The sequence below is a fragment of the Mesoplodon densirostris genome, chromosome 11 (genome assembly GCF_025265405.1).
Source record: "Mesoplodon densirostris isolate mMesDen1 chromosome 11, mMesDen1 primary haplotype, whole genome shotgun sequence".
NCBI classification, from domain to species: domain Eukaryota; kingdom Metazoa; phylum Chordata; class Mammalia; order Artiodactyla; family Ziphiidae; genus Mesoplodon; species Mesoplodon densirostris.
Window position 1 is genome coordinate 63628032 of NC_082671.1, and position 27457 is coordinate 63655488.

Genomic DNA, 27457 nt, shown 5'->3' on the forward strand with positions numbered 1-27457 from the left:
ATTATAAAGAAGCATCAAATTGCATCAAGCTATAAACTCAACCTGACCCCAGAGCTGTCACGTGGAGGCACTAGGCCCTTGTTTGTATGGGTGATGGGGCGGCCCTGCTGGGACTGGGAGAAAGTGTTCTCTCCGTGGGGAGGAAGGGGACCACTGCGTGTTGGGTGCGGATGGTGAGGCTTGCTGGCCCTTCACATGCACTATCTGGGTTAACCAACAGGCCACCTCACAGAATGCAGGTCTTGTTATCCAGGTTGTACAGATGGGGGAGGAAGTTCAGGGGCCTGGCTGAGCCCGAGCCCGCCCTCTGCGTGTCTGGAACATTGAGCCTGTCCCACATTACGTGGCCGGTGTGAACAGGCTCCACATCCCCTGCTAGAAGGGGTCTGAGGGCTGTCTGGGCACATGTGCTCGGTGTCCTCAAAGAGTGGCCAGGAGACTGGTGAGGGATGCCCGCGACGGGCGGGCTGCCTGGGGAGAGGGGGTCGATCCCTGGATGCGAACCACAGCCTCCTTAAGAGGGGAACCTGCTTCTTCCAGAAGTGGGCAGGCTGCACCCTGGGTCACGGATCCCAGAGGGATTCTCGTAACCAGCCCTGGGCAGGGAGTCTGAGTGCATGAGAACCGCAGGGACATCTGGTGGGCGTAGCGGGGAAGCTGGGGAGCGAAGGGGGGCTTGGTCTGGGGGCAGAAAGGGTGGTCGACCTCGGGCCAGCAAAAGGGACTGGAGGGTCATCCCAGGGTGAGGAAGGGTGTGAGCGCAGGAGGGAGTGACTGTGAGTACCGGGGGTCGCCAGCTTCCCGGCCCAGTTCGGGGGCACCACGCTGGGTGGGAGAGGCAGGGGGCCGTCTGCAGGCCGGGCAGTCTGCATCCCAGGAGCACGGAGCGGGCAGGAGCCTGGTGAGGAGGTGTGTGGACATGGTCCGGCCAGTGCTTGGACTCACAGGCAGAATCAGGTATTCAGAAAGAGGGGTCCTGGGGCTTCCCTGGTGGCGCAGTGGTTGGGAGTCCGCCTGCCGATGAAGGGGACGCGGGTTCGTGCCCCGGTCCGGGAAGATCCCACATGCCGCGGAGCGGCTGGGCCTGTGAGCCGTGGCCGCTGAGCCTGCACGTCCGGAGCCTGTGCTCCGCAGCGGGAGGGGCCACAACGGTGAGAGGCCCGCGTATTGCAAAACAAAACAAAACAGAAAGAGGGGTCCTGGGGCTTTGGTGTCGGCCGCTGTAGCAAAATCCACAAACTAGGGGGCTTAAAACAGCAGAAATGTATTCTCTCCCAGTTCTGAAATGAAGGTGTCTGCACGGCTGCACTCCCCGAGGGCTCTAGGGAAGGATCCTTCTCGTCTCGTGCAGATTCTGGGGGTGCTGGCATCCTTGGCTGTGGCAGCTTCACTCCAGTCCCTGCCTCAGTTGTCCCATGATGTCTCCCTGTGTCTCTGTCTCTGTGTCTTTCTTATAAGGACACCAGTCACGTTGGATTAGGGTCCCTCCTACTGCGCTATGGCCTCATACTAACCAATTGCATCTGCAAGACGCCTATTTCCAAATAAGGTCACATTCTGAGGTTCTGGGAAGGACATAAATTTGGGGGACTCACTGTTAATCCAGTACAGCTGGTTTGGGGACTAATTCAATGCGAGGCCAGGGGGCCTCTCACCCTCCACGGGTCGGGGGGCGTGTGCAGGGGCTGGGGAATCAGTCGGGGACGCTGGCGGGAGAACACGCTGACGCCTCCGTGCTTTCTCTTCCCACAGCCCAACATTGGCCGCCTGGGCCTGCCCCACGGGCCGTCTGGAGAGAAGGTGGCCGTGGTGACCGTGGATGACTGTGACACGGCCGTGGCCGTGCGCTTTGGCAGCTTCGTTGGGAACTACAGCTGTGCCGCTCAGGGCACTCAGAGTGGCTCTAAAAAGTGAGTGTCCCAGGAGACGGGCCCTGGTGTCCACCCCCCATGGCCACTGCTCCAGAAGGAGTCACCCAGGTCAGGACCCCTACACAGGGCACTCTGGACCCAGTGCTCTGGCAGCCCCAGTCTGGGCTGGAATCACATTCCCTCCCCTTCCCACGTTAGAACCTTCTAGAATAAGTCCCCTTCGAATCATCTGCCAAAGTAGTGGCCAGGCCATCCCCAGGGTTGTGACGGCTGGCTTGCTGACCCCAGAAGCCATCCCCAGCCCTGTCTCCACAGGATCCCTGACTTTGTTTCCAGTAAGTGCTGGTCCCTGTGATTCAGTGTTCAGTCAGTAATCCCCTCCATTAGATCAGAGTGGCCATGTCACCGTGTGGATCTGGAGGTCCCCAGGGCCCATCCTAACTCAGGTCAGAGAAATGCTGACATGGAAGTTTATAATGCCAGCTTCAAATCTCAGAGCAAAGGTTCATGCTGGACTCATCCCTAATTGTGTTTTGGTGGGATGTTTAATAAGCTTAGAAGAACCTGGTCTGCAGTTCAAAGAACCTGGCCTACCAGTTAGAAGAACCTGGTCTATCCTGAGCCTCTGGTGTGAAGTACACCTTTGTCATCGGATTCCCTGCAGCTGTGATGCAGGTGGGCTGCGCCCATCTTACTGATGGGACAGCTGTGCCCTGAGCGGTTCAGCTCCTTCCCCAAGGCCATGCCAATGCTCCTGTAGAACCAGGGTTCTAGTTTGCTGTGACCGCCCCTCAAGGCCATTAGAGGCCAGAGGAAGGTGGCATCCTGTTTTGGTGTGGACTGGCCCGGCCAGCAGTCAGGACTTGGGCGGTCACCCAAAACCTCCAGTTGGTCAGGATCTGACACAAGGGACAGAGAGACTGCGAGCCGGTGGTGGCACCGGAAGTAGGATCTGACACGTGTGTTTGGGCCTGTTGGCCGCCTGCTTCCCTGGCCTCTGCACTCGTTGGATTACTGATGGTCAGGATGCCGAGGTGCCCTGCGGCAGAGGCCCCTGGGCCGTTATAGCAGCGTCGGGGCTGCTCTTGCCGCCCGGCCATCCAGAGGTTGGTGTCGCCTCCACAGGTCCCTGGATCTGACAGGGCCCCTGCTCCTGGGGGGCGTCCCCAACCTGCCCGAAGACTTCCCGGTGCAGAACCGGCAGTTTGTGGGCTGCATGCGGAACCTGTCCATCGATGGCAGGAACGTGGACATGGCTGGCTTCATCGCCAACAATGGCACCAGGGCAGGTACGGCAGGATGGTCGGGGAATTGTGGGGCTGTGGCGGCCACGCGGGAGGGACCCCTCCATATCCTGGGGGACGGAGCCATGTGCGCCCAGCTGCTCTCGGGTCTGGGGTCCTGCAGCGTTGGAGCGGTGGTGAAGCTGTGGGCGGGCCTGCCACTGACCCGGACACACGCAACCCCAGGGTCTTGAGCCAGTCACCAGACGACCCCACGAGCCAGAAGGTGGGATGGCCTAGAGGCCCAGGGTCTCCGGACATGGGCACTGCATTCCATGCCATGTCGGGTCTTAGGTTCTGACAGCCCCAGAGAGTCCCAGGCCTGCCCGCCTTGCCTCTGGCTGTGTCCACAGGGGGTGTTTCCCCGGCATGTGGGTCAGCGCTAGGAAACGGGGACAGTCCCCCTGCGTCACGCTCTGCTTCTGTTTCCCGCTCTGAGACCACGCCGTGCCCTCTGTTTCCAGGCTGCGCTGCCCAGAGGAACTTCTGCGATGGGACCTGGTGTCAGAACGGGGGCACCTGCGTCAGCGGCTGGAACACGTACCTGTGTGAGTGCCCGCTCCGCTTCGGCGGGAAGAACTGCGAGCAAGGTGAGGGCCTGGGGCAGTGGGCGCTGGGTGCCCGGGGCCGCCGACCTCTGGTGGCACGTGTGTCCCCAGGCCTGGGTCCTGGTGGGGAGCGGGCTGGTGGGGGCACCATGGTGGGTGATGTTAGAGCAGAGGCCGGGGGTCCTAGACGGGTCTTCAGGGCACAGCCCCTCGTCTGAGCAGGGCCAGCGCCCCCATGCCCCTTCTCGGCATCCCAGGGGCTGCTCCAGCTGCCTGTTTCCCCGCTGGACTGCGTGGTGAGCAACAAAGCCTGGGCCTCTCCCCTGACCCCACCCCTGAAGCTGTAGATACTGGCAGGTTTTAAACAATTCATTCATTCATTTTGAAGCAGTATAGTGTTAAATAACTGTCATCCTTTAAAAATCACTGATGCACTTTAAGGTCAACCAAAAGGGAGAGATTGAGGCCAGATAAGCTGGGGTGAGCTCCCCGGATCCACCTTGGAGATGCCCGGAGCTCATTAGTGAGTCAACGGCCAGAAGAAGTCCTGCCTGGAGCCACTCACTGGCCTGCAACCCACGGCCTCTGCTTGGAAGTCAGACGCTCCTCCCCTTGGCCCATGGTGTGCCCCACAGGATGGGCTGCGGGGTCCGAGTGTGACTTTTTCCCGGGGTGGGGACCAGAGCTTTCCTGAGATTCTCTAAGGAGTCACTGAAGCAGAAATAGGTGGAACCTGTGACGGAGTGTTCTGGAGCAGAACAAATTTTGTTCCGTCAGTGCAGGTGAAAGGGGTGGAGCCAACGGGCAGCTTACCTGTGCTGGGCGGTCCACCTGCCCAGGGCTGTTAGTGATGGAGCTGAGACACTTGACGTGGAATTGTATTACATCCCCAGTCCTTGCTCGGGACACAATTACCAGCCAGGGCCCGCTTTTTTGTTTTTGTTTTTGTTTTTTTAAATATGTATTTATTTATTTGGCTGCGTCAGGTCCTGTTGAGAACACACAGGATCTTCGTTGCCGTGTGCTGGATCTTTTAGTTGCAGCATGCGGAATCTTTAGTTGCGGCATGTGGGATCTAGTTTCCCGACCAGGGATCGAACCTGGGCCCCCCGCATTGGGAGTGCAGAGTCTTAGCCACTGGACCACCAGGGAAGTCCCAGGGCCCGACTCTTTGTGACACAAAGCACTGGGCACCTTTCAAGGCCCCAAAGGTCTGTTTTCCGGGCAGCAGGTGGGCTGGGCTTGTGCAGGCCCTGTGGACAGGTTAGGCCCAGCCCCGGCTGATCACCATGTGCAGGAAGCTCAGGCCACAGGGAGGGGCAGAGGCCCGGGTGGACACAGCGCCGGCGGGGCCATCCACGCCCATGGAGTTCCTGTTATGGAGGCCGAGAATCCGGCTATGGCTGTGCCAGAGAAAACAGCTGCCGGGGTTTGGGTTCGTAAGAGCAGGAAACAGATGCCGGTGCTCCCGGGGCTGAGTCGCTCCCAAAGGTGGTCCCCACCTGGCATGCCCTGTGCTGTTTAACACCCATGGTGATGACTATGCCGTCCCTCGTGGAGGAATTGGGGTGAGATTCTGGGCTGGGCCAGATGTCTATCCATCCCCGATGCCTGTGATACATGGGACTCTGGAGGCAAAGTGATGAAGCTGGTTTGACTCAGAATCATCCTGCCTACTGGTCTGTCTGGCGTCCACAGTTTTCCAAGTGTGACAGATTGGATGAGGCTGCTGGTCCCCCCCGTTGCCACCTCCCTGGTCCCCCCCAAACCATCTGGGAGCCTTCGGCTGGCCCGCAGCCTTCCACCCTGTGCCCGTCACCAGGAGCGGAGGCACAGTGGCCTGTGTACCTCAGGCTTGGAAATCCACCCCAGACACCGGCTGAGGGCGGGTCAGCCTGCAGGGTTGAGGTCTGTGCGCAGGGTTCACTGCAGGCTCACGCGGTCCCACTAGGAGACCACCCACCGTACGGCCCCTGCTCATGCCCCTGGGCTCCCAACCTGGCCAGTGTGGGGTGGCACAGATAGGCCAGGCACACAGGGCCCCTCCACTGGGCCCAGGGTTCCTGGGCTGTCCCACTCTGCCTGAGAGCCCCTTAATGTACACTGGCCGAGGTTGAGAACCCCCAGGCCTCAGCCTGACTGCTCAGGAAGGTGGCCAGCGTCCCTAGTGGGGGGTGGGCTTTTGCAGAGCCTACGGCTCCTGGACTCAGAGGGCTAGCGCTGTACAAACGGAAGTCTGAGACCGGCCTTTGCGTTAAAATGAGAAAGGCCCAGGGTTTCTTCCCTCCCCCTCCTTGGGGGCCTGTCCCGTCCCCTACAGCTAAAAAAGATTCTCAGAGGCCCGTCTGATTTGGGGAGGTCCCCGTGTCTGTGTCCACAGTCATGCCCCACCCCCAGCGCTTCAGCGGGGAGAGCATTGTATCCTGGAGCGACCTGGACATCACCATCTCCGTGCCCTGGTACCTGGGGCTCATGTTCCGGACCAGGAAGGCGGATGGCGTGCTGATGGAGGCCACGGCGGGCGTGTCTTCCAGGCTCCATCTCCAGGTGAGTAAGGTCCACGTCCCACTCCCGGCACCCGCAGGGCAGGTGTGCACCTGAGTGATGCAGCCAGAGGCTCACGTAGCGCCGCCCTGAAGCCTAGCCCTCCCGATGCATATGCGCGGGGAACCTAGTGTCTTCTGTCTCCCCACACCCGCTGCTGGTCCCCCGTGTGAAGGAGGAGGAGGTGACCACCTCAATGCCTGGCAACAGAGAGATGAGGACGGGGCCCCATGGAGGCCTGACTAACCCTGCCTGGTGGGGGCTGGGAGCTCAGAGCCCAGGCGGGACCCCCATCTCTTCTCGAACCTGCCCCTCACCCCTCACCTGCCCCCTCACCCCTCACCTGTCCCTCACCCCTCACCTGTCCCCTCACCCCTCATCTGCCCCCTCACCCCTCACCTGTCCCTCACCCCTCACCTGTCCCCTCACCCCTCACCTGCCCCCTCACCTGTTCCCTCCCCCACATCACTGCTCAGGAGTGTCTCCAGCGCAGGTCCGTTTGGGTTGCACTGAAGGTGCAGTTTGTGCCTCTGGGATAATTACAGCCGTCATTGTTTATCCCTTATTAACCAGTAATTTTATCAGTTTATCAGGCGGTCCCAGAAGCCAGCTCTGGGCCAGAACTTGGCAGGCACTGTTCTGCCCAGGGATGGTACTTTCTTCTGTGGTGGTTTCCCTGTTGGAACAAATTAAACTGGCTGATTCAGGTGATGAATGGGGGCTTGCAGGTTGTCATTGGCAGTGGGGTCTGTGTCGGAAAAATGTACACTTTCAGTGGAACAATACCCAAAGCCACAAACTCCCATATTGTTTGAGGAATTACGTTACGGGCAGCTAATCCAAAAATGAAGGGCTTTTGCCAGGAACTGTGGCCAGCCCCTCCCTGTGGAAGGCTGGGTGGCAAGAGTGGTGACCTCGGGGGGATCCACCAGACCCCAGTGGCCACCCAGCACGCCGCCTCAGGGCAGTTTCCAAAGGCTGGTCCGCTGGGGATTACAGGCGTATTCCGGGTTATTTTCACATGGCGTTTTTGGAATGCAGGGCTCCTGCAGGCCCCATGAGCTCTGGGTGCAGCAGTCTAGGTGTTCCGGCCTCCACAGCAGGCCAGACAAGGTACATAGTCATCCTACAGCCCAAACAGTTTGGGTAATTGCTCTTAGGCGCCCTAAATCCACCTTCATTGTCAAGTGGGATAACCTGGCTGCTGTTAAACACCTCTCCTAAATCCGGTGACAGATCTAAGGTGGTAAGTAGTTAGCTGCCACTGTCCTGGGATCATTCTGCAGGCATTGCTTTTGTTTGTAGACATCCGTCATTTCATTGTTGATGGGCTGGCTTTGGGGTTTTGTTAGCAAGGACAGCGAAAGAGAATGGCCAGGGAAATTAATGAGTTGACTCAGACTTCTGTGGAATGAAAGGCAACAAAATGTAAAAAGGTGATAAATTATCCTCTTCAGTTGACTCTCAATTGAGGCGAAAAATCAGAGTACATTATTAGTTGCATTGTCTTTATAATCAGCTAAATACATTTTCTATTTTCCATCATGATTTCTTCTTTGACCCATCGGGTATTCACAAGTATACCTCTCAGCAAACAGGTGGCATTTTCTAGTAAATCATTTGATGTTTCTAGCATAATTGCAGGTCAGAGAACATACGTGGTATGATTTCAGACCTTTGAGATGTGTTGAGACTTGCTTTAGAGCCTAGCATTTAGTCATTTTTGTGAGTATTCTACCTATACTTGAAAAGAATGTGTGCACTGCAGTTGTATTCTGTGGCATTCTCTATATGTCAAGTAGGTGACGTTTGTTCATGTAGCATTCCAATTTTCTATATTTTTATTGATTTTTTGGGTCTCTTTGCTCAGTTACTGAGAGAGGTGAGTTAAAAATCTCCAACCTTGATTGTGGCTTATCTCTTACTCCTTTTAGATCTGTCAGTTTTTGCTTTGTAGATTTGGAGGCTACATTATTAGGTACATACAAATTTAGAATTGTTTTGTCTTTCTGGAATATTGGCTGTTATCATGATGAAAATTCTCTTTATCTCTCATAATTATTTTTGCCTTAAAGTCTACTTTGTCTCATATTAATGTAGCTACACCAGCTTTCTTTTTGTTGGTGTTTACGTGATGTATCTTTTCCTGTCTTTCTCCTTTCAACATTTCTGTTTCCTTATATTTCAGGCGTGTCTCTTTTAACCAGTGCACTAATAGTTTTTTTTTTATCTGCTCTTTAAATTAAAGTTATCTTTAAACATGAGTATCTTAGATTAGTTACAACACTGTTTTTTTTATATTTCTCACATGTATTTTTTAATTGAAGTATAGTTGATTTATAATCTTACATGCATTTAAACTTGGTAGTTTTGAGTCTAATTTCATGAAATGGAAAAATTACAGCCAGAAATAAGAGTCTACTGGTACCTGAATCTGTTTCCTTGAAAGCTCTGTGGTTCCCATTACTGTTTTCAAGTCTGTGTCTGATGATTCGCTCGTCTGGATTCCCATGGGTCTATTTCAAGCACACTGTCCTGTCTCCTCATGTACTTGGTTATTTTTGATTGAGTGCTGGGCATCATGTTGAAAAACTAGAGAGAATTTGAAACTAAGATGGTGGTGTCACATCCCCCATGTTTGCTTCTGGTTGTCAGCCCTCACCCTGGGCAGGCTCTGAATTCCAGTTTCTCTCCTCCCAGCCTCATGAACCAAGAAAGCTTTGCACAGCTATCAGCCTCAGCTGTGCCTTCCAGAACCCGCTGACAACCACGTGGCAAAGCACTAAGCTTATTTCTGCAGATTCCCATTTTCTCCCTGGTCGTGCTTCTGTAACTTGCAGGGACTTGGGTCACTCTGATGCCTCAGACAGGTGTGCTTTAACATTTCGTCTCATTTTCCTAGGTGTTCTCGGGAGGAGGGTTGGTCCAAACTACCCACTCCTTCACTGGGGAAAGGGAAACATGATCTCAGCATTGCCCCGGCTACATTTTCTTAAAATGTGAACATCTTAGGCCAGTTATAAGGCTGATTTCTGTTTTTTTTTTTCATTCATATATTTGAACATGGTGGCCTGAATCTTGTCTCATAAGATAAAACATTTACATCCAAAAATAAGAGCCCAGTAGTCACCTGAATCTGTGGTTGTTCCCCTTACTTAAGTCCAAAGGGCTTTATCTTATTTGACCTCTGTCAACGTTCGACACTTCTTACCATAGAAGAAGGCATGTAATTCTGAAGAGTGTTACAGGCAATGGCAAATTAAACTTTGCCTAATTTTTAAGTCCATCTTTTTTTTTTTTTTTTTTCTTTTTTTTTGCGGTATGCGGGCCTCTCACTGTTGTGGCCTCTCCCGTTGCGGAGCGCAGGCTCAGTGGCCATGGCTCATGGGCCCAGCCGCTCTGCAGCATGTGGGATCTTCCCGGACCGGGGCACGAACCCACGTCCCCTGCATCAGCAGGCGGAATCTCAACCACTGCGCCACCAGGGAAGCCCTTAAGTCCATCTTTGATCCAGTGCCCTGTGATAAGTCTGTTTGCGTGGCTTTGTTACTTAAGTGATTGCAATGTATTTTGTATTTTGTCATCATCTCCTCAATGACTAGTGTAGCTCTCCCCATCCTACAGATCCTGAACAACTACGTCCAGTTTGAGGTGTCCCACGGCCCCTCGGATGTGGTGTCCATGAGACTGTCCAGGTCACGCGTGGCTGACGGGGAGTGGCACCACCTGTTGATAGAGCTGAAGAGTGCCAAGGAGGGCAAAGACATCAAGTACCTGGCGGTCATGACCTTGGACTACGGTGTGGACCAGGTGAGTGGGCACCTGCACCCCCTTGGAACAGAGTCCTTCACTGGGAAACCGCTAGCACATCCCAGTGTAGCTGTACCACAGTACATAATGTATCACATTATGTACATGACAGTGCTACATGGGTTTTTGTTGTTGTTGTTGTTGTTTTTAATTTTTATTTATTTATTTATTTTTGGCTGTGTTGGGTCTTCATTGCTGCATGCAGGCTTTCTCTAGTTGTGGCTCACGGGCTCTAGGCAGGCGGGCTTCAGTAGTTGTGGCTCGCGGGCTTATTTGCTCCGCCGCATGTGGGATCTTCCCAGACCGGGTCACGAACCCGTGTCCCCTGCATCAGCAGGTGGACTCTCAACCACTGCACCACCAGGGAAGCCCAGACCCCTTCAGTGGGCCTGTGGGAAAACAGAGCAACCCCTCCAGGTGTCAGGCCCTGCCAGAGCCCTTGTGGATTTGCAGAAGCGCTTTCTGGGCTTCCCTGAATTCGGGTCTCAGGTTCCTCCTATGCTGAGGACACTGGAATCTGCACCTCATCCCCTTTCCAGATGGTCAGCTCCTGGCGTCTGGCGCTGGACTTGGTCCATCTGTGCGTTCCACCTTGATGCCCTCGGGGCCTTCAGCAGAGGTTTCTTTTAGCAAAGGTGGCTTGTGCCACAGCTGCACGCTCAGTGCTGTGCCTCGGGGTACAGAGATGGATATGGGTGGGGGAGCAATGAGATCCAGGTTCCAGAGGGGGCTGTGGGACACCAGAGAGGTTTGCGCATCCCAGATGGGCAGGTAGCATTCCAGGCAGGACGACTCAGAGAACGCTTGCTGAACCCCGCTGGATTTCCAGGGTTTGCAGCCAGGTAACAGGAGGCATCTTTACAGGACCTCCACGTGCTTCGGGGGCTACTTGTGATTCCCGAGTGCTTTTGGAGTCCAGGCTCACCTTACACCTGGTTCTGAGAGTAAACTGCCGTGTCCTACATGTGCACCTTCCTGAGCCTAAGGATCCAGCTGAGACTCTTCTAGATTCCTGCCCCTGTGGACGTGTTTTCCACTCGCTGGCACTTTCTAGTTTGTCAAGCTTTTTCACGCAGTGGCTTGTTAGCGGTGCCCACGACAGAGATGGAAGGGTTGCTCTCATCCCTCCAGATGCCCATCTTGGCTGGGCTGGGACATGGACACATGTCCTCTGACTGCTTCCTGCACCCTGCCCGTCACACACAAACAGCCGTGTTCTCCACGGAGAAGGCTGAGCCGGGCCCTCGGTTTGGAGGCACAGATGTCCTCAGGCTGTGAGGGGCTTGCCGGTGCGACTGCATTTTAGCCTTTGAGCACATTCTTTCCAGCCAGATATTTCCAGATGGTGGATGCAGCCCCTCTCTTTGCACAGGACACGGTGCAGATCGGGAACCAGCTTCCTGGGTTGAGGATGAGAAGCCTCATCGTGGGTGGCGTGTCTGAAGACAAGGTCTCCGTGCGCCGCGGTTTCCGGGGCTGCATGCAGGTACCCTCCCCGAGCCCAACCCTGGCCCACCGCGTCCTGCTCAGGGACGGCCAGCACCACAGTTGGTGTCCTTCATCATCCTGTTAGTTTTCAGTAAACGAATAACTTCTCTAATCGCCAACCCAGCTTTAACAAACCCTGTTTCCCCATTAGAGCCCTCCTCTCCCACGCTTCCCCTCGAGTTCCCCTCACAGCCACGCCACGGTCGGCCCCCAGCAGCTCTGTCTTCATGTCACTTCCAGAACCTGCCCCTCGCTGCCTGCACCAGCCCCATCCTGTCCCCCCCCCCACCGCCCCGTGCTCACCTGGGCGGGTCCCATGCTCGTCCCCTAGACCAGGTGTTCTAGCAGCAGCCGGAGTGAAGCTGTTTTAAAGTAGTTGAGTTCATGTCTCCCTGCTTCTGCCTGCGCCCCCAAACCCCAGCCCCACTGCAGGGAAATAAATCCTTAGTTCCTTTCCCTGCGCCCCCGCCCCGCCCCCGGGTGATCTGGCCCTGAGGTGCCTCGCACAGGCGGCCCTCCACCCAGGACGCCCTCGGCACATCCCCCGCCTCCTCCCAGGAGCTGCCCTGCTCACTTTCATCAGCGGCCGTGCTCGCCCATCATCCTCATTATTTTTTCTCCGTGACCCTCACCATGGAATTATCAGAATATGGAATCATTCCGTCTTCATTCCGGGTGGCCTGTCCCCCTGCCTGGGATCCGCACCGGGGGCGAGCAGAAGCGCCCCTCATCCCTGCCATCCCCCCACCGCTCCCAGCCCTTTCGATAAATGAGGCATAGCTTTTAAAACAAGGGACCCAAGAGAATTTGGGGTTCTCTTAACCCCTGGTTACCTTCTGGGGTTCCTCCAGCCCCAAGGTCCCAGCACCAACTCTGGCTGCCCTTTTTTAACACAGGGTGTGAGAATGGGGGAGACGGCTACCAATATCGCTACACTGAACATGAAGGACGCCCTCAAGGTCAGGGTGAAGGATGGCTGTGACGTGGAGGACCCCTGCTCCTCCAGCCCCTGCCCTCAGCATAGCCACTGCCACGACACCTGGGACGGCTACTCCTGCATCTGCGACAGAGGTGGGCGCCCACAGCCCCCCATTCCTGGTGCCCGTCGGTGGAGGGCGACGCCTTTGGTGTTTAAAACACACTGTGGAAAGCCGAGTTGGGCGGCGGCTCCCCCATCACCTCTCTGGGGGTCTGGGGCGCCCTGAGCTTTGTTTTGTAACTAAGGAGTGGCCCTGTGTCCTGTGTCGTCTTCACATGGGGGACAGGGGACACTCCCGGTTGGATCCTCAGGGCACATACTGAGATGAGGGAGAGTCTGTGAAAGGCGCACATTTGAAAAATAATATGTTCAGTGGTTGCCTCTGAATTTTGAGGTGATGTGGCTGTCCTCAGCTGGTACCCACCCACTGTGAGCCCTCCCGGGGGGCCTGGGAGGCAGGCCCTCACCTCTGCGTTTCCAGGTCTGACCCCCCGAGTGTCCGTGCTTCCCGTGACTCTGAGAGGCTTTGCCACTTTCCTCTGCAGAGTAGCATGGAAAGTCGAGGCTTGGGGAAGCCGTAGATTGCTAGCACATCCTAACACAGAGGGTGTCGCTCCGGAAAGCAGACTCGCAAAGCCAGATCCTGGGGTGGGCTAACTCTGGCCTGTCCCCGCAGGGTACTTTGGAAGGAAGTGTGTGGACGCGTGTCATGTGAACCCCTGCAAGCACGTGGCAGCCTGCGTGCACAGCCCCGACTCCCCGCGGGGCTACGTGTGTGAGTGTGGGTCCGGCCACTACGGGCAGTACTGCGAGAACAGGTGAGAGTACGCCCTCGCTTTCAGGGTCCACGTGGCCACTTCTCCTCCTGACCTGTTCTCTCCTCTTTGCTATTTAACCCCCAAATACATACGGTTCAGGATAACAAGGACATATTTTTTTCAATTTGGCATGAAATAAATGAGAATCCAGTTGGGCATCTCGCAGTAAACCCGCTGAGCACGTTTCCACCCCAGAAACGCACAGCACACCTCATTTATCAAGAGCCCAGCTGTGCACAGAGCAGGCAGTCGCTGAGATACGGGAAGATGAGTGTAATTACAGAAAACACTTTATCTTTCAAGCCGGGAGTGGCAGTCATCTCTGCCGTGCACGTGGTCCTGGTGTAATTCATTGGGGGCATCTTGCTCTCCAGGGCCCCGCAGTCCAGGTGTGTAGTCACCACAGGATGAGCGCTTTCTCCCAGATGGGGCCATGAGGTACTTCACACACCAAGACTCCAGCCCCTTTGGGAGGTGATGCAGTCAAGGTTGATAGTCCTTGGCCAGTGCCGGGCCATCCTGGTGCAGGAGCCGCGTGGTGCCAGCCTGCTCCGCCTGGCCGGGACACCTCGCTCTGCTCTTTGTCCACTGGGGACCAGAGTGTGTGCTGTAACCCACCCCCCATGATCCGGATGCAGCCACCGCCCTCAGCACCGCACAGCCCATTGGATGATGGCGGGTTGGGATCAGCGAGGCTGAAGGAGGGGGCGTTCCAGGGGGGACACCGAGGGGGCAGGGCCGGAGGGCAGTGATGGGATGAGACCGGTCTAAGGAGCTCAGCGGGCGGGTCCCGGGCAGAGCTGGCGCGTGCCATCCCAGCATGTTCTGCGCTGGGGAGACGCACAGGCCTGGGTAGAGGGCCTGCCTGCAAACCAGGAACAGAGCTTGGCTTTGTAGAGGCCGCAGGGGCCCTGCAGAAAAGGGGCAGGATCAGGTCTAGGTGTCAGAGCGCCCCCAGCTCACAGGTGGAGTGTGGTGGAAGCAGACGGAAGCCAGAGGCAAAGGGACCAGCTGGGAGGCCGTGCGGCGTCCCCAAGGGACGTGCGGCGATGCCCACAAGGCAGGGCTGAGGAGGCAGCGAGAAGGGGTATGACACCGAGCCTCTGGGATCCCCACACTGTTGAGGTAGATCCATCAACACCAGCCTGGAGCCCCAGCCCATCCTGGTCTTTGTTATGCACCTAGTGTGTACACAGTCAGTACTTAATAATTGCTGGTTAGGTGAACAAGTGAGTAGGAGAGGTTGATGGCTGGCAGGTGGGCGGATGGAATGCCGTTAGCCAGGATAGGAAACACAGGGCAGCGGTTCATTTCGTGGAGCCTGAAGGACACTTGGGGGGCATCCCCAGGCAGACAGGTCAGCAGCAGACACTCAAGTGAGCGGTCAGGTGGGGAGTGGGCGTAGGGTGACAGCAACAGGCAGTGGCCACCACCAGGCAGGGCAGGGAGGAGCCTGGCCTCAGCACCGTGGAGGTCGCCTGTCTCAGGGTCTGCCCGGGCAGCTCGAGAGGGCAGGACTGGGCAGGTCTGATGGTTCTGAGCCCCCCGTGTGCAGCCCAGGGCTGCTCTGAGCTGACTGAAGCAGGCTCCACATCCCAGGAAAGGCTGCTCCCAGCATCCGTGGGGATGTGGCCAGCATTTGACCCAGGGGACCTGGGAAGCATTGATGCTGCCGGTCCCACCGGTCTCGTGCTGGCAGATGCCTGGGACCTGGGAGAAGGTTGCCCAGGGCAGCTGGGCTCGGTCTGCGCCGGGTGGGGCTGGGTGAAGAGCCAGTCTGACAGTTGGGTTAGTTGTCCCTGAGTGCCTTCCCTCGTGGCCAGGCGTCATGGTGTAGGGGTGCTGAGCAGAGAACTTCCTGACATAGTGCTCATAGGAAGCTGGGTTGGGGCACTCACCTGCATCTTGCAGGTGGAAGAAAAAAGTGAGCAAACAAATTATTTTAAAATAACGGGGTGGGATGGGGAGGGTGGGAGGGAGGGAAATGCATGAGGGAAGGGATGTGGGAACGGATGTATATGTATGACTGATTCACTTTGTTATAAAGCAGAAACTAATAAAAAAAATAAAATAAAATAACAGTATTGTAGGTAGAACCCTTCCAGATGCGGGGCCCTGGAAGGCTGGGCATAGGTCATAAAATGCTAAGTTCTGCAGGTGGGGGCCAGCAAGGGGGCAACAGACCACTCAGGGGGGCGGGAGGTACCCAGAACTAGTCCAGCCGAGGCCCAGGCCTCCATCAGCCCTCTTGTTCCAAGAAGGGCAGTTCTGTACACCTTCCATCTGCCGTCTGATTTCCCAACAGGATCGACCTTCCGTGCCCCAGAGGCTGGTGGGGGAACCCTGTGTGCGGGCCTTGCCACTGTGCTGTCAGCAAAGGCTTCGACCCCGACTGCAACAAGACCAACGGGCAGTGCCAGTGCAAGGTGAGGCCCGGCCACGGGCGGACAGCAGGGACCCAGGGAGATGGCGGGGCGTGCACACGCACACACCCGCCCACACGTCTACCTGGACACGAGCACACACACACTTGGGTACTCACAGGGTTTGCTGTGGGTGAACACAGCTTACAGGTTCTCACCTATAAGCTGGCTCAGCCCCACACACGGTCACGGGAAACCAAGCAAATTCTGTGAGTTTGACTCATCTTCGTCACCAAACATGGTTCTCCTGGTTGGCCATTTTCCTGGTCTTTTATCAAACCACTCAATGATGACCAACATGTTAAAAAAATATTTAATTAGTTAATTTGCCTGCTCCGGGTCTTAGTTGTGGCACGCAGGATCGTTGCCGCGTGCGGGATCTTTAGTTGCGGCATACGTACTCTTACTTGCAGCATGTGGGATCTAGTTCCCTGCAGGGATCAAACCCGGGCCCCCTGCATTGGGAGTGCGGAGTCTTAGCCCCTGGACCGCCAGGGAAGTCCCCAATGATGACCAACATTTAAAATATGAAAAGCTTTGCCCACTGCCTCGCCTCGGGTGCCTGTCATTCTTGTGCACGGCCGCAGTGTTCTCAGCCCAAAGCACAGGGAACCCCGGCCCTCTTGGCCTCCCAGAAAACTCCACGTACCTTCAGAATGTTGTGTCGACAACTGCCGTGAGCTGCCGGTAACTTGAAGCCCAAAGGAAAATTCTATGTGTCACAGTAGCAGCTCGGAGGGACACGCTGTCCCGCGGCCAGGCTTGCTGACCCAAGAGGGGAGCCTGCCGTCATGGCGCCCTCTGATGCTCCCCGGCTCCCTGTCTGACATGCGTTGTGTCCCGTGTGTTCCACTGTGCCTCCGATGTCGCCTGAAAAATCATAAGGGCCCTAGCAGGTCGGGACCACGCAAACCACATGGTGTGAGGTGGCGGTCATGGCATTGGTGGGGTGCAGGGCAGGAGGAAAGTGAGGAGGGTACTTGGGGGAAACATGCCTAGGGTTTTTTTTCTTCATCAAAAATTATAGAAAATGCAGAAAGGCCTGTAAAACAGTGACAGTGATACCGTGTGCCCTCCCAGGGTGACTGCTCACATGCAGTGCCTCCTCAGGGACTGAAAGACACACAGTTGGAGCCCCCTGTGGGACAGTTCCGTGTCCCTGCCTGACACAGAAGCCTCTGTCACTGGCCACAAGTCTGCCCAAGTCACAACCTGTCCCAGTTTTCAGCCGGGGACCCTTGGACTTTGGGAAGCCAAGTGTCCTGGCAAGGGCAGTGTGGCCAGTGAATGGCCAAGCTGGGCGTAAATCCAGGACTTTCCAGAACTGAAGCCCATGCTCTTGACCATCAGCTTGCCCTGCCCAGTGACACATGTTCGGGTGGCTTCTAATTTCTCACAATTAAAAAAAAAAAAAACACCTCCATCAGCCATCCTGGTACCCTTGTGCATAGATCTCCATTTGAATCTCTGATCCTTTTTAGGACATATGGTGGCTCACGGTAAGTGTTTGCTGAGATGTGAGAGAGGGCGTGTCTTCCTGGAGGACACACCTGCCTCATCCGCTCTGGGGGCCCCAGACGCCGCTGGCCTGGAGGCTATGGGTGGAGGACAGCCGGGCTGGCCAGGGAGCCGGGCGGGAACCCTGATGTTGCTCAGGAAACGCCCTTCAGGTGTAGGTTGTCTGTGGTGTCTGACGTCCAGCCTCTGCTTCTGGCTCTTGCAGGAGAATTACTACAGGCCCCCGGGGCAGGACACCTGCCTGCCATGTGACTGCTTCCCGCACGGCTCCCACAGCCGCGCGTGCGACATGGACACTGGCCAGTGCAGCTGCAAGCCTGGCGTCATTGGCCGCCAGTGCAACCGCTGCGACAACCCTTTTGCCGAGGTCACCATCCTCGGCTGCGAAGGTCCGCGTTGCCCTTGACCCTCTCAGGCTGTACGGCAGGGACAGGCCACTGTGTGTCTGCGTGTGTGTGTGCGTGTGCGTGTGTGTGTCTGCTTGTGTGCGCGTGTGTCTGCGTGTGCATGCATGTGTGTGGTATTTACGTGCACGCGTGCGTGCGTCTACGTGTGCGCATGTGTGTGTGTGCACCCCACACTCCTGGGGCATGGTGGGGGCGCCTGACAGCCTCCTGGTCCAGCTGTGTCTGCTTGGCCTTCTGTCCACTGGCCCGTCAGGAGGCGTGGGTCGGAGCCTGCGTCCCCCCTCCCCCTGTTCTAACACCGATGGGGGGATGCGAGGGGTCCGGTTCTTGGTGGGGGCGGGGCCTCTGTCCAGGAGGATCGTGTGGAGCATGCTGCACGTCTGTGTGCATGGCTGAGCGCCTTCTCCCCTCTGTACCCCAGTGATCTACAACGGCTGTCCCAGAGCATTTGAGGCTGGCATCTGGTGGCCGCAGACCAAGTTCGGGCAGCCGGCCGCAGTGCCGTGCCCTAAAGGGTCTGTGGGTAAGTACCGCGGGGTGTGGCCTGTGGCATCCGTTCCAGGCAGGACGTTAGACGGAGGCGTGCGGCTTGCGGGAGGGCCGGCCGAGGTGTCAGAACTCACCGGCTGTTCCGTGTTGAAAGAGTTCCTTTAGCCAAAGTGATCGGGGGATAAGATGACTTTTTCCTCAGTCGTAAATGATAAAACCTGGAAAGAGCATAATGAAAATACAAAGAGCCTAGTGGCTGGGATGGGGACAGTGGCGGGAGGCTCGCACAAGCTGCCTCACCGCTCGCAGCATTGGCACCTCATCATAAAACGGGGATGGTAGCTGCGTCTGGCTGCAGGGGGCCGGGGGAGGTCTAGTGAGTCAGTGCAGAGAAAGCACCAGCCCGGAGTGGGATCCGGGTGGGCTTGCAGCGCATGTGGACACGGTGGGTGCTTGATGGACCACTCAGCCGATTTCTCTTTTCACGGACTCGCTCAGGTGTCCACCCACAGTTGCTGGGCAGCTCAGGCCAGCGGTAAGGCCTGGTTGTGAACGTCAGGCAGCTGTCAGCGTGTTCCCAGGTCTGAAGGCAGAGCAGTGTTGGCTCCGTGGCTAAGGCACCTGCTGGCCCTGGGCCAGCCGAGGGCTTCATTCACAGCTCAGCCTTCAGGCTTGGCGGGTCCTTCTCTGTTCCCTAGGAAATGCGGTCCGGCACTGCAGCGGGGAGAAGGGCTGGCTGCCCCCAGAGCTCTTCAACTGCACCACCATCTCCTTCGTGGACCTCAAAGCCATGGTAGTCTGCACCCTGGGGACGTGCAGGAAGAGGGTGGACTTCCAGGCCGCCGGGTCATGCTGGTCCCAGGCTGGGCGGGGCCTGGGGACAGCACATCTGTTTGGGGCACCGTGGCAGCAATCTCCTCTTCCCTTTCCAGATCCCACCCTGCGTCTGGTTCTACAGACTCAGAGTCCCCACGTCCGAGCCCCCAACCCTGCCATCCGCCCATGACTCACGGTGTCATACTCTCTCCCTTCTTCCACCTGGTGTCTTTTTCCAAGTGCTTTTTAGCCTGACAGACCCTCCTTTTTTGTGCCACGGCCATCAGCCCAAGTTCATTTTGGGGCTTGGGGATTTTTTTTGTGTGTGTGTGTGGTACACGGGCCTCTCACTGTCGTGGCCTCTCCCGTTGCGGAGCACAGGCTCTGGACGCGCAGGCTCGGCGGCCATGGCTCATGGGCCCAGCCGCTCCGCGGCATGTGGGATCCTCCCGGACTGGGGCACGAACCCGTGTCCCCTGCATTGGCAGGCGGTCTCTCAACAACTGCGCCACCAGGGAAGCCCAGGGCTTGGGGATTTTTAAAATTCTTTTCTGACAAGGGTATTTCCACTGGAAAGTAGTGGATTCTGAGTCAGGGGCCTGGCACTTGTTCCCCGACCCAGAACGAGAAGCTGAGCCGGAACGAGACGCGGATGGACGGTGACCGGTCCCTGTGGCTGGCCCGGGCGCTGCGCAACGCCACACGGCACACGGACGCACTCTTTGGCAATGACGTGCGGACAGCCTACCAGCTGCTGGGCCGCGTCCTGCTGCATGAGAGCAGCCAGCAGGGCTTCGAGCTGGCGGCCACGCGGGACACCGACTTCCACGAGGTAGGAAGGCGGCAGGCAGAGAGCCCCACACGTCCAGGGGTGAGCTGGACCGGGGGCCCTGGCTCGGTCGTGGAAGGTCATCTGGCCCAGTGTCCTCAGGGCAAGACTGCCCTTTTCAGACGTGAGCCCAGGCCAGTTCAGTGACCAGCAAAAGGGTTTCCAAGTGTTAGGAGGGTCTTGGCAAAGGGACAGACCTGATGGTGATGACAGTGGTACCGCTGTCAGCTGACCACTGTGTGCACGCCAGTGTCCTGGGGCTACAGGAATCGGCCCACTTATTCCCACACACATATCCTGTATGAAGCTCAGCTGTCGCCCTGCTTTACAATTAAGGAAGCTGAGGCACAGGGAACCAAGGACACACAACCCATAAGAGGGGGGGCGCCAGGACCCCCCCGCAAACTCTGAGATCCTGCTCTCACACGGCTTGATGCCTCCTCCTGCAGAGACAGTCCTGTTTTGTCTTTAAGTGATCAGGCCCTGAGACGTGTCTCTTTAGCATAACCCGCGAGGAGGCTCGTTCATCCAGTTTATAAGCCACTCTTGCCAGGGGTGCGGGTGAGGCATGGCATTGCCTGGTGCTTCCTTTTCACTCCTCTCTAAGGCCTCCCCGTCCACACAGAGCCCCCAGGGACCTCCCCTGTCCCTGCAGAGCCCTCAGCGCCTTGGCAGTGTTCCCACACCTGTATTTCAATCCAGGTCTGAGAGTTTGGGCCCAGGGAGTTTGTTCCCACTTCCGGTTCTTTGCAAACAGAAATTTTCCGTCCTGGTTTCCATCTGGGTTGTGGCCCCTGAATCCCCGTGACAGCCCGAGTGTCCTCCCCACGCTGCCCCCTGTCCATCTGAGGTGTTCAGGGCGGGAGCATCACCCAAACTGGAACCCGCAGCATGTCCTTGGCTGCCTTGCTGTGGGCTCAGCGACGGGTCGGCCATTCCCAGGCCAGGCTCTCCTGGTGGGACTGGGGGTTCTGATGTAACGGGGGGCGTCTCCGCATGCCTGCTCCCCTTTGTGTCTCGGGGTGCCCACGGTGAAACCCCCTGCAAGGTTTCCCCCGACACGTGTCTCCTGCCTTGGAGATGAGACCACAGCCTCTCGCGGCTTCTGATCCTGGCCCGGCCTGGTCCTGTGACCTAAAGGCTCTCTGGAGCCTGGGCCCCAGCCTGTCAGCCAGGCCTCCGCTGGCCAGCCACTCACATGAGCTGAGCGCTGTCTGTCTGTCTGACCAGGACGTCGTCCAGGCGGGCAGCGCCCTCCTGGCCCCGGGCACCAGGGCCGCGTGGGAGCAGATCCAGCGGAGCGAGGGGGGCACCGCACAGCTGCTGAGGCACTTCGAGGCCTATTTCAGCAACGTGGCCCGAAACCTGCGGAGGACCTACCTGCGGCCCTTCATCATCGTCACCCCCAACATGAGTGAGGCTGTGGGCCCGGCGGGGGGGACGGTGGTACCCCGGGGCCCGTCTCAGGTGCAGTCCCCCTCGGGCATCTCTGGGAGAAGGGTTGACGCTGGCAGGATCTTGGTGGTCCTCTTGCCTTCAGAACTAGGTGTGGGGCTGCCCAGGGAAGTGGGCTGGAGGGTCTGGCGGCAGGTCCAGCCTCCGGGCTCACCCAGAGGCACAGACCCTGGGAGAGGGACGGGGACAGGCAGCTGGCACCTGGCGGAGGGGGAACCCCCTCCCCGGGCCGGGAGCCGAGCCACCAGCAGAGCCAGCGCTTGTGGACCGAGTCACCCCGAGGGCCCAGGACGTGCTGCTCGGGGGTCAGGAGGTGAACGTCGGCTTCCTTCCTGGGGAGGAAGCCCTGGTGGTAGAAGCAGCCCTACCCACCCAGACATAGCAGCAGAGTCCCTGGAGCAGGGGCCCGTCCTACAGGCAGGGGCTGCTGGTTTTCTCCTCCTGTGACTGTTTACTTAGCACCCCCATGGGGGCTCAGGCAGGACCCAGGGATTGCCCCTTCCCAGGGAATCGCCCCTTGAGTTAGCCGATTATCTGTCGCCAGTAGGGCCTGAGCCTTGAACCCAGGTGCGGCGGCATCCCTGGCATGAACTCTCAGGCTCCCAGGGAGGGGCCCTCACTTCCTGACTAGAAGACGTTCGGGCTGGTCTGCACCTCCCAGGCCCACCTGAGCCCAGGATGCCACCTGCCTTGCACTGGGGTGGAGGTGGGCTTGGGAGCCCGTCATCACTGGGGCAGGACAGAGGGGTGAGCGCCCGGCATTCCGGCCTCTGTCCCGAGAGAGGGTCTGGCAGAGCTGGCCTGCAGACTCTTGGGGACGGACAGGACACGGGCGCCTGACGGGCACCTGGTGTAGCCGTTGCCCCCCAGCCCCTTCCAGAGACTTCAGGCAAGTCCCGGCCAAACCTCTGGCCCGCCTCTGCCCGCACACCCCTCCAGTGTCCTTCTCTGATGCCCTGTGGTTGGGACCATCGCCCCTGCACTGGGCCGAGAGCTTCCTTCTTGGTTCTCCCGGTGCTCGGGCCACAGGCCAGCCCTGTCCATCCTCCCAGTCCTTGGGGCCAGTGGCCCCTGCCTCCCGTGTTCCAGGGCTCCCAACCACCCTGGTCCTGAGCGCCTCAGGTGGGAGCACAGCCCTTGCATGTGCAGTGAATTGAGGGCGCCCTTTGTATTGGGGGTGTTGGAAAAACGGCTCAGCGGGAAGACCTGGGGGGTCACCCTGGAGCCTGCAGGGCTGACTGCCAGCAGGGACACAGCTGCAGGGAAATGACACGCCCGTGGGGGGGAGCCGGGGGGGCGCCTCCTGAGCTCCCCGAGACCCCCGGTAAGGCACCAGGCTATGTGACTCAGCAGGAAGTGGAGGTAGGTTCTGTTGAAAGGTGATCGGGGACAGCCGTCCTGGTCGGTTTGAAAACAGCACGGGTCCGGGCAGGCTCTCTGTGGGAGGGGCTGGGAGCTGCGTGTGACGGAGGCGCCTGTGTCCGCAGTTCTCGCCGTCGACGTCTTCGACAAACTGAACTTCACGGGAGCCTGGGTGCCGCAGTTCGAGCACCTGCGGGGCGAGGTCCCCAAAGACCTGGAGTCCTCGGTCTTCTTCTTGGAGGACTTCTTCAAACCACCCGAGAGGAAAGGTAAACCTGCTAAGACACGACGGCTGCCCTTGGGGGCGGCAGGTGGAGGAGGGCGGGCCTCTGTGGTGCCACAGGGGGAGTGGGTCCGCTGTCGTCGCAGCGCCACCTGCGTGTGCACATCTGCCCTGCATCCAGCCGCCTGTTTGCTGGCGTCAGACGGAGAGGCAATGGTGGGGTGTTTCTTAAAAAACTTGGGCTAATTTATAATGGGATGAACGAGTGAACACCTAAATTGTGCATGAGGTTGTCTTCCTTGTGCAGTGAAAAGCTGCCTCTCCGTGGATGTAAAATTTTTAGACTCCTCCCCGAGCCCCCACCACCACCAAAACCAAACCAGAGCCGTCTGTGTGCAGTTCTCCAATCCTGGGTTAGGACTCTAATACCACACGGCTTAAACATGTTGAATTTTCTTAAAGTATTTTTCACAGATCTACTCAAGCTACTGAAAATGTCTCCCCCAAGGTAGGAGCTTGAAGACATAAAATTCTGTAACGGACAGTTAAAAATTTGAAGGGTTTTAGTAAATTCATTTCGTCAGTTTCATGGGTATTATTCAGGCATCTTAAAAACTTTTAAAGAGGGTTTTACACTGATGTAGGATCAAGCTTGACAACTGACCCCATCTTACAAATTGTATTTATTTGGGATTGATTTGGGTTTTCAACATTCAGCAGTCTCTTTGGTCCATAGTTATCCTCAGAATAGTGATATACAGTCATCACCCCTTTATCTGTGGTTTCTGAGTTTTCAGTTACTCAAGGTCAACCATGGTCTGGAAAATTCCAGAAATAAACAATTCATGTTTTAAATTGCGTGCAGTTCTGAGTAGCTCGTTGCAAGTTTACTCCATCCCACCTGGGGTGTGAATCATCCCTTTGTTCAGCGTATCCGTGCCCTTTGGTCACTTAGGTGATCAGATCGACTGTCAAAGTATCACAGGGCTTGTGTTCAAGTGACCTTTATCTACCTAATATTATGGCCTCAGAGTAAAAATAGTGATGCTGGCAAGTCAGCTGTGCCAAAGGGAAGCCATGAAGCGCTTCCTTTAAGTGAAAGGGCGAAAATTCTCGACTCAGTAAGGAAAGAAAAATCATACGCTGGGGTTGCTAAGATCCACGGTAAGAACGAATCTTCTCTCTGTGAAATTGTGAGGAAGGAAAAAGAAATACATGCTAGTTTGCCATTGTACCTAAAACTGTAAAAGTTACAGCCACAGTGCATGATAAGTGCTTAGTTAAGATGGAAAAGGCATTAAGTTTGTACAATAAGGTATTTTGAAAGAAAGAGAAAGACCACATTCACATAACTTTTAACACAGTGTATAGTTGTAATTGTTCTGTTTTATTATTGGTTACTGTTGTTTTCTTAACGTGCCTAATTTACAAATTAAGCCTTATCCTAGGTGCGTATGTATAGGAAAAAATATAATATATAATAGTGTTTGTAATATCTGCAGTTTCGGGCATCTACTGGGGCTCAGCCCTGGGGCTTGGCTCCGAGCCTCTGCCCACCTCTCACCCGCCCCCTCAGGCTTCGCCAGGCTTACGTCCTCCTTCCTCAGACACTGACCTTCTCCCCTTGGTCCAGATCCCTTCTTTGCCCTGACTCCCTCCTAGGCAGGCTCTCCAGCCCTTGTCCCAGGCAGCATGTGTGCGTGTTGCCTGTTCTACTGGGGCAAGGTACCCCCGGATGCTTTGCCCAAGGGGGGCCTCCGATACCCACTTGCTGGCTGACTGGTTAGCTGGAGACACGATGGGCCAGTCGAGTCGCGGAAGAAACTGGGGCTTTAGACCCATCGATGTGTCTGGGGCCAGGAGCAGACATGGGGAAGGGGTGTGTGTGCTCTGGGGTCATGGTCATGACATGCTCCCAAGAGGCCACCCCGCTGCAGGGTGCTGTCTGGTGTCCCGGCCGCAGCCTCTCACTTGATGCCCCCGGGAGGTGACAGCCCTGCTGGAGCAGGGGGCCTGGAGCCCGGCCCAGGGCGACTGAACAGAGGCAGTGGAGCCAGGCGGTGGGAGGCTTCGGGAGCACTGAGTCAGCGTCCTTATGGGGCCCCGCTTTGTGGGACTTCACAGGAGCGGGGAGCGGGTAGACGCACTTGCTGCTGAAGATGATAACATCAGCTCGTCAAGTCCGAGCCCTCGACAGGGAGACGTCTGTTTCAAGTCAGGGTGGGGGCCTGGGAGGATCACCCAGCCTGGGGGAGCATCGGGCCCTCCACTCAGGAAGCCCACAGCCTGCGCTGCCCTCGCCCAGAGGAAGAGCCGGAACAGCCCAGTTAGGTGACTGGCCAGCCAGAGCAGGAGAGTGGGTGGTGACTCCACGCACCTTCCCTAAACCTCTCAGCCAAACCCTGGAAAACAGCAACCCTAGTGGCAGTTGGAGCCGCCTGCCTCCCTGCTGACCCCAAAGCCAGAGTGTCGATGACCAGCCTGCATCACCAACCAGCCTGAGTGAGGCTGGGCAGTGTTGTTAACAAGCCTGAATGTAGCTAGCTGGTGCTGTTAACCAGGCTGAGTGTGGCTAACCAAGGTTGCTAACCAACCAGTATTGTTAACCAGCCTGAGTGTGGCTAACCGGTGCTGTTAACCAGCCTGAGTGTGGCTAACTGGTGCTGTTAACCAGGCTGAGTGTGGCTAACCAGTATTGTTAACCAGGCTGAGTGTGGCTAACCAGTATTGTTAACCAGCCTGAGTGTGGCTAGCTGGTGCTGTTCACCAGGCTGAGTGTGGCTAACCAGTATTGTTAATCAGCCTGAGTGTGGCTAGCTGGTGCTGTTAACCAGCCGCTGACCAGCACGGCCCTGAACAGGGTCAGAAGGGCCTGAAAGGTGTGTGGCGTCCCCATCACGGGGGCAGAGGGGAGACCCTCCCCCACCGCACCTCCAGCCCCCAGCCCCTGCTCTGCTTCTGTCCTCCCCTCCCCCAGACGTGTCGCCCCTCCCAGAACCCGACCCTCAGGGCTCCACCGCCCGCCCCGCTGGAGCCTGTGCTCTGGGCAGCGCGTACTGGGCGGTGGATGTTTCCGGAGACAACTCCTGGACCAGGCACAGCCAGGGCACTTTGTGGACTGTGGAAGATGTGGGTGACTGTGGCTGCTTTCTACACAGTCGGTCTCCAGGTTCCCCACATAAGTGGGATTTACATTATTTGACCAGCTTCTCTCACCGAGCATCGTGTGCTCAAAGTTCATCCACGTTGTTGCCTGTGCTAGAACCTCCTTCCTTTCGAAGCCTAAATGACATCTCCTTATATGGAGGGGACCGTGTTTTGCTTATCCAACATCCGTTGATGGACACTTGTGTTGCTTACACCTTTTGGCTGTTGTGAATCACGCTTGCTGTGAGCGTGGGTGTGCAAGCATCTGTTGAGTCCCTGCTTTCAGCTTTTTGGGGTGCACACCCAGAAGTGGAGTTGCAGGGTCCTGTGGTGGTTCTGTAGTTGGTCTTTGGAGAAACCTCCTACCGTTTCCCATGGAACATCTGTTGATTTCAGGAAGCACTGACTCAAGTAGAAGGCGATTGGTGGGAACACAGGCGTCCAGCCCCCTTCTTCACGCTGTGCTTACGTTGCAGAGGGCCCCACGGTGAGGCCGGCCGGTCGCAGGGCCGCCCCCCAGACGGCACGCCCGCAGCCCAGCGCCGAGATGGAGGCCCCATTCAAGAGGCGGAAGAGACACCCCGAGGAGCCTGGCCAGTTCGCCATCGCCCTGGTCATCATCTACCGGACCCTGGGGCAGCTCCTGCCTGAGCACTATGACCCAGACCGCCGCAGCCTCAGGTAAGCCTGGCTCCAGGAGCTCGGGGCGGGGGGGGGGCAGTTTCCAGAGGGTTCCGAGGCTTCCATAAGTCAGAATCTCAACCACTGGAACACCTGTACAAGCACACTACGCAGTGACCCTGGCCCACGGCCAGAGACCACTGCCCTGTGATCTCCCTGGGACAGAGGTTCAGGGTCTGCCTAGTGTTTCTGCCAGGAACGCCCCTCCCCAGCACACACCCCAGGCTCAGCAGTGTAATTCCTGCTCGGGGCATCCGTCCCCGCATACCTGCCTGCCACCGGCTGTTGGTGGCCCCAGCACCTAGGGCAGCTACCGGCTGAAGAAGCACATGCCACCGAAGGGCTTCGAGGCCTGAGCAGAGGCGGAGCACAGAGGCTTCACTTTTCAACCTTAGAATCACTTCCAGCTCCTGCCTGGCTCTGTGGTCTTCATATGCATCCTTCCCGGTGGCTGGATGAGAGGCCTCCCTGAGCCGTCACCACTGCACCAGCTTCCTTTCACTGGACAATTCCCAGCGTTCCAGGGATTTGCTGTTCTCCGTGGAGGGGCCTTGACGTCTTCGCGCACATACCTTCTCTTCATTTTAAATTTCCAAAGTCTGCCTTTGTCTCAGAGGTGACCCTGTGCTTGACCGTTGGTGATAAAATCTTTACCAGGGCCTCACCACTGCTCCCTTAGCCATGCCTTCCCAAGGGCTGAGGCCGCGGCTCCAAGCTCGTGCGCCTGATTCGGTCCCTCCTGGAGAGACCTCCGCGGCCTGTCCTC

The 27457-nt window shown here is 57.2% G+C and overlaps 1 protein-coding gene across 1 annotated transcript in view; it reads left to right on the top strand.

Annotated features, from left to right (window-relative positions):
* CELSR1 (cadherin EGF LAG seven-pass G-type receptor 1) overlaps nucleotides 1-27457 on the top strand; it is a 146807-nt gene that overhangs the window by 100583 nt on the left and 18767 nt on the right. Inside the window, exons 6-21 of the mRNA XM_060112662.1 lie at nucleotides 1753-1910; nucleotides 2997-3160; nucleotides 3619-3744; nucleotides 6083-6249; nucleotides 9871-10056; nucleotides 11429-11542; nucleotides 12441-12615; nucleotides 13200-13341; nucleotides 15647-15767; nucleotides 17488-17671; nucleotides 18111-18212; nucleotides 18877-18971; nucleotides 19617-19826; nucleotides 21054-21237; nucleotides 22766-22909; nucleotides 26487-26691. Coding sequence (XP_059968645.1) covers nucleotides 1753-1910; nucleotides 2997-3160; nucleotides 3619-3744; nucleotides 6083-6249; nucleotides 9871-10056; nucleotides 11429-11542; nucleotides 12441-12615; nucleotides 13200-13341; nucleotides 15647-15767; nucleotides 17488-17671; nucleotides 18111-18212; nucleotides 18877-18971; nucleotides 19617-19826; nucleotides 21054-21237; nucleotides 22766-22909; nucleotides 26487-26691 — 2477 coding nt within the window. The remainder of the gene's footprint in view (nucleotides 1-1752; nucleotides 1911-2996; nucleotides 3161-3618; nucleotides 3745-6082; nucleotides 6250-9870; nucleotides 10057-11428; nucleotides 11543-12440; nucleotides 12616-13199; nucleotides 13342-15646; nucleotides 15768-17487; nucleotides 17672-18110; nucleotides 18213-18876; nucleotides 18972-19616; nucleotides 19827-21053; nucleotides 21238-22765; nucleotides 22910-26486; nucleotides 26692-27457) is intronic.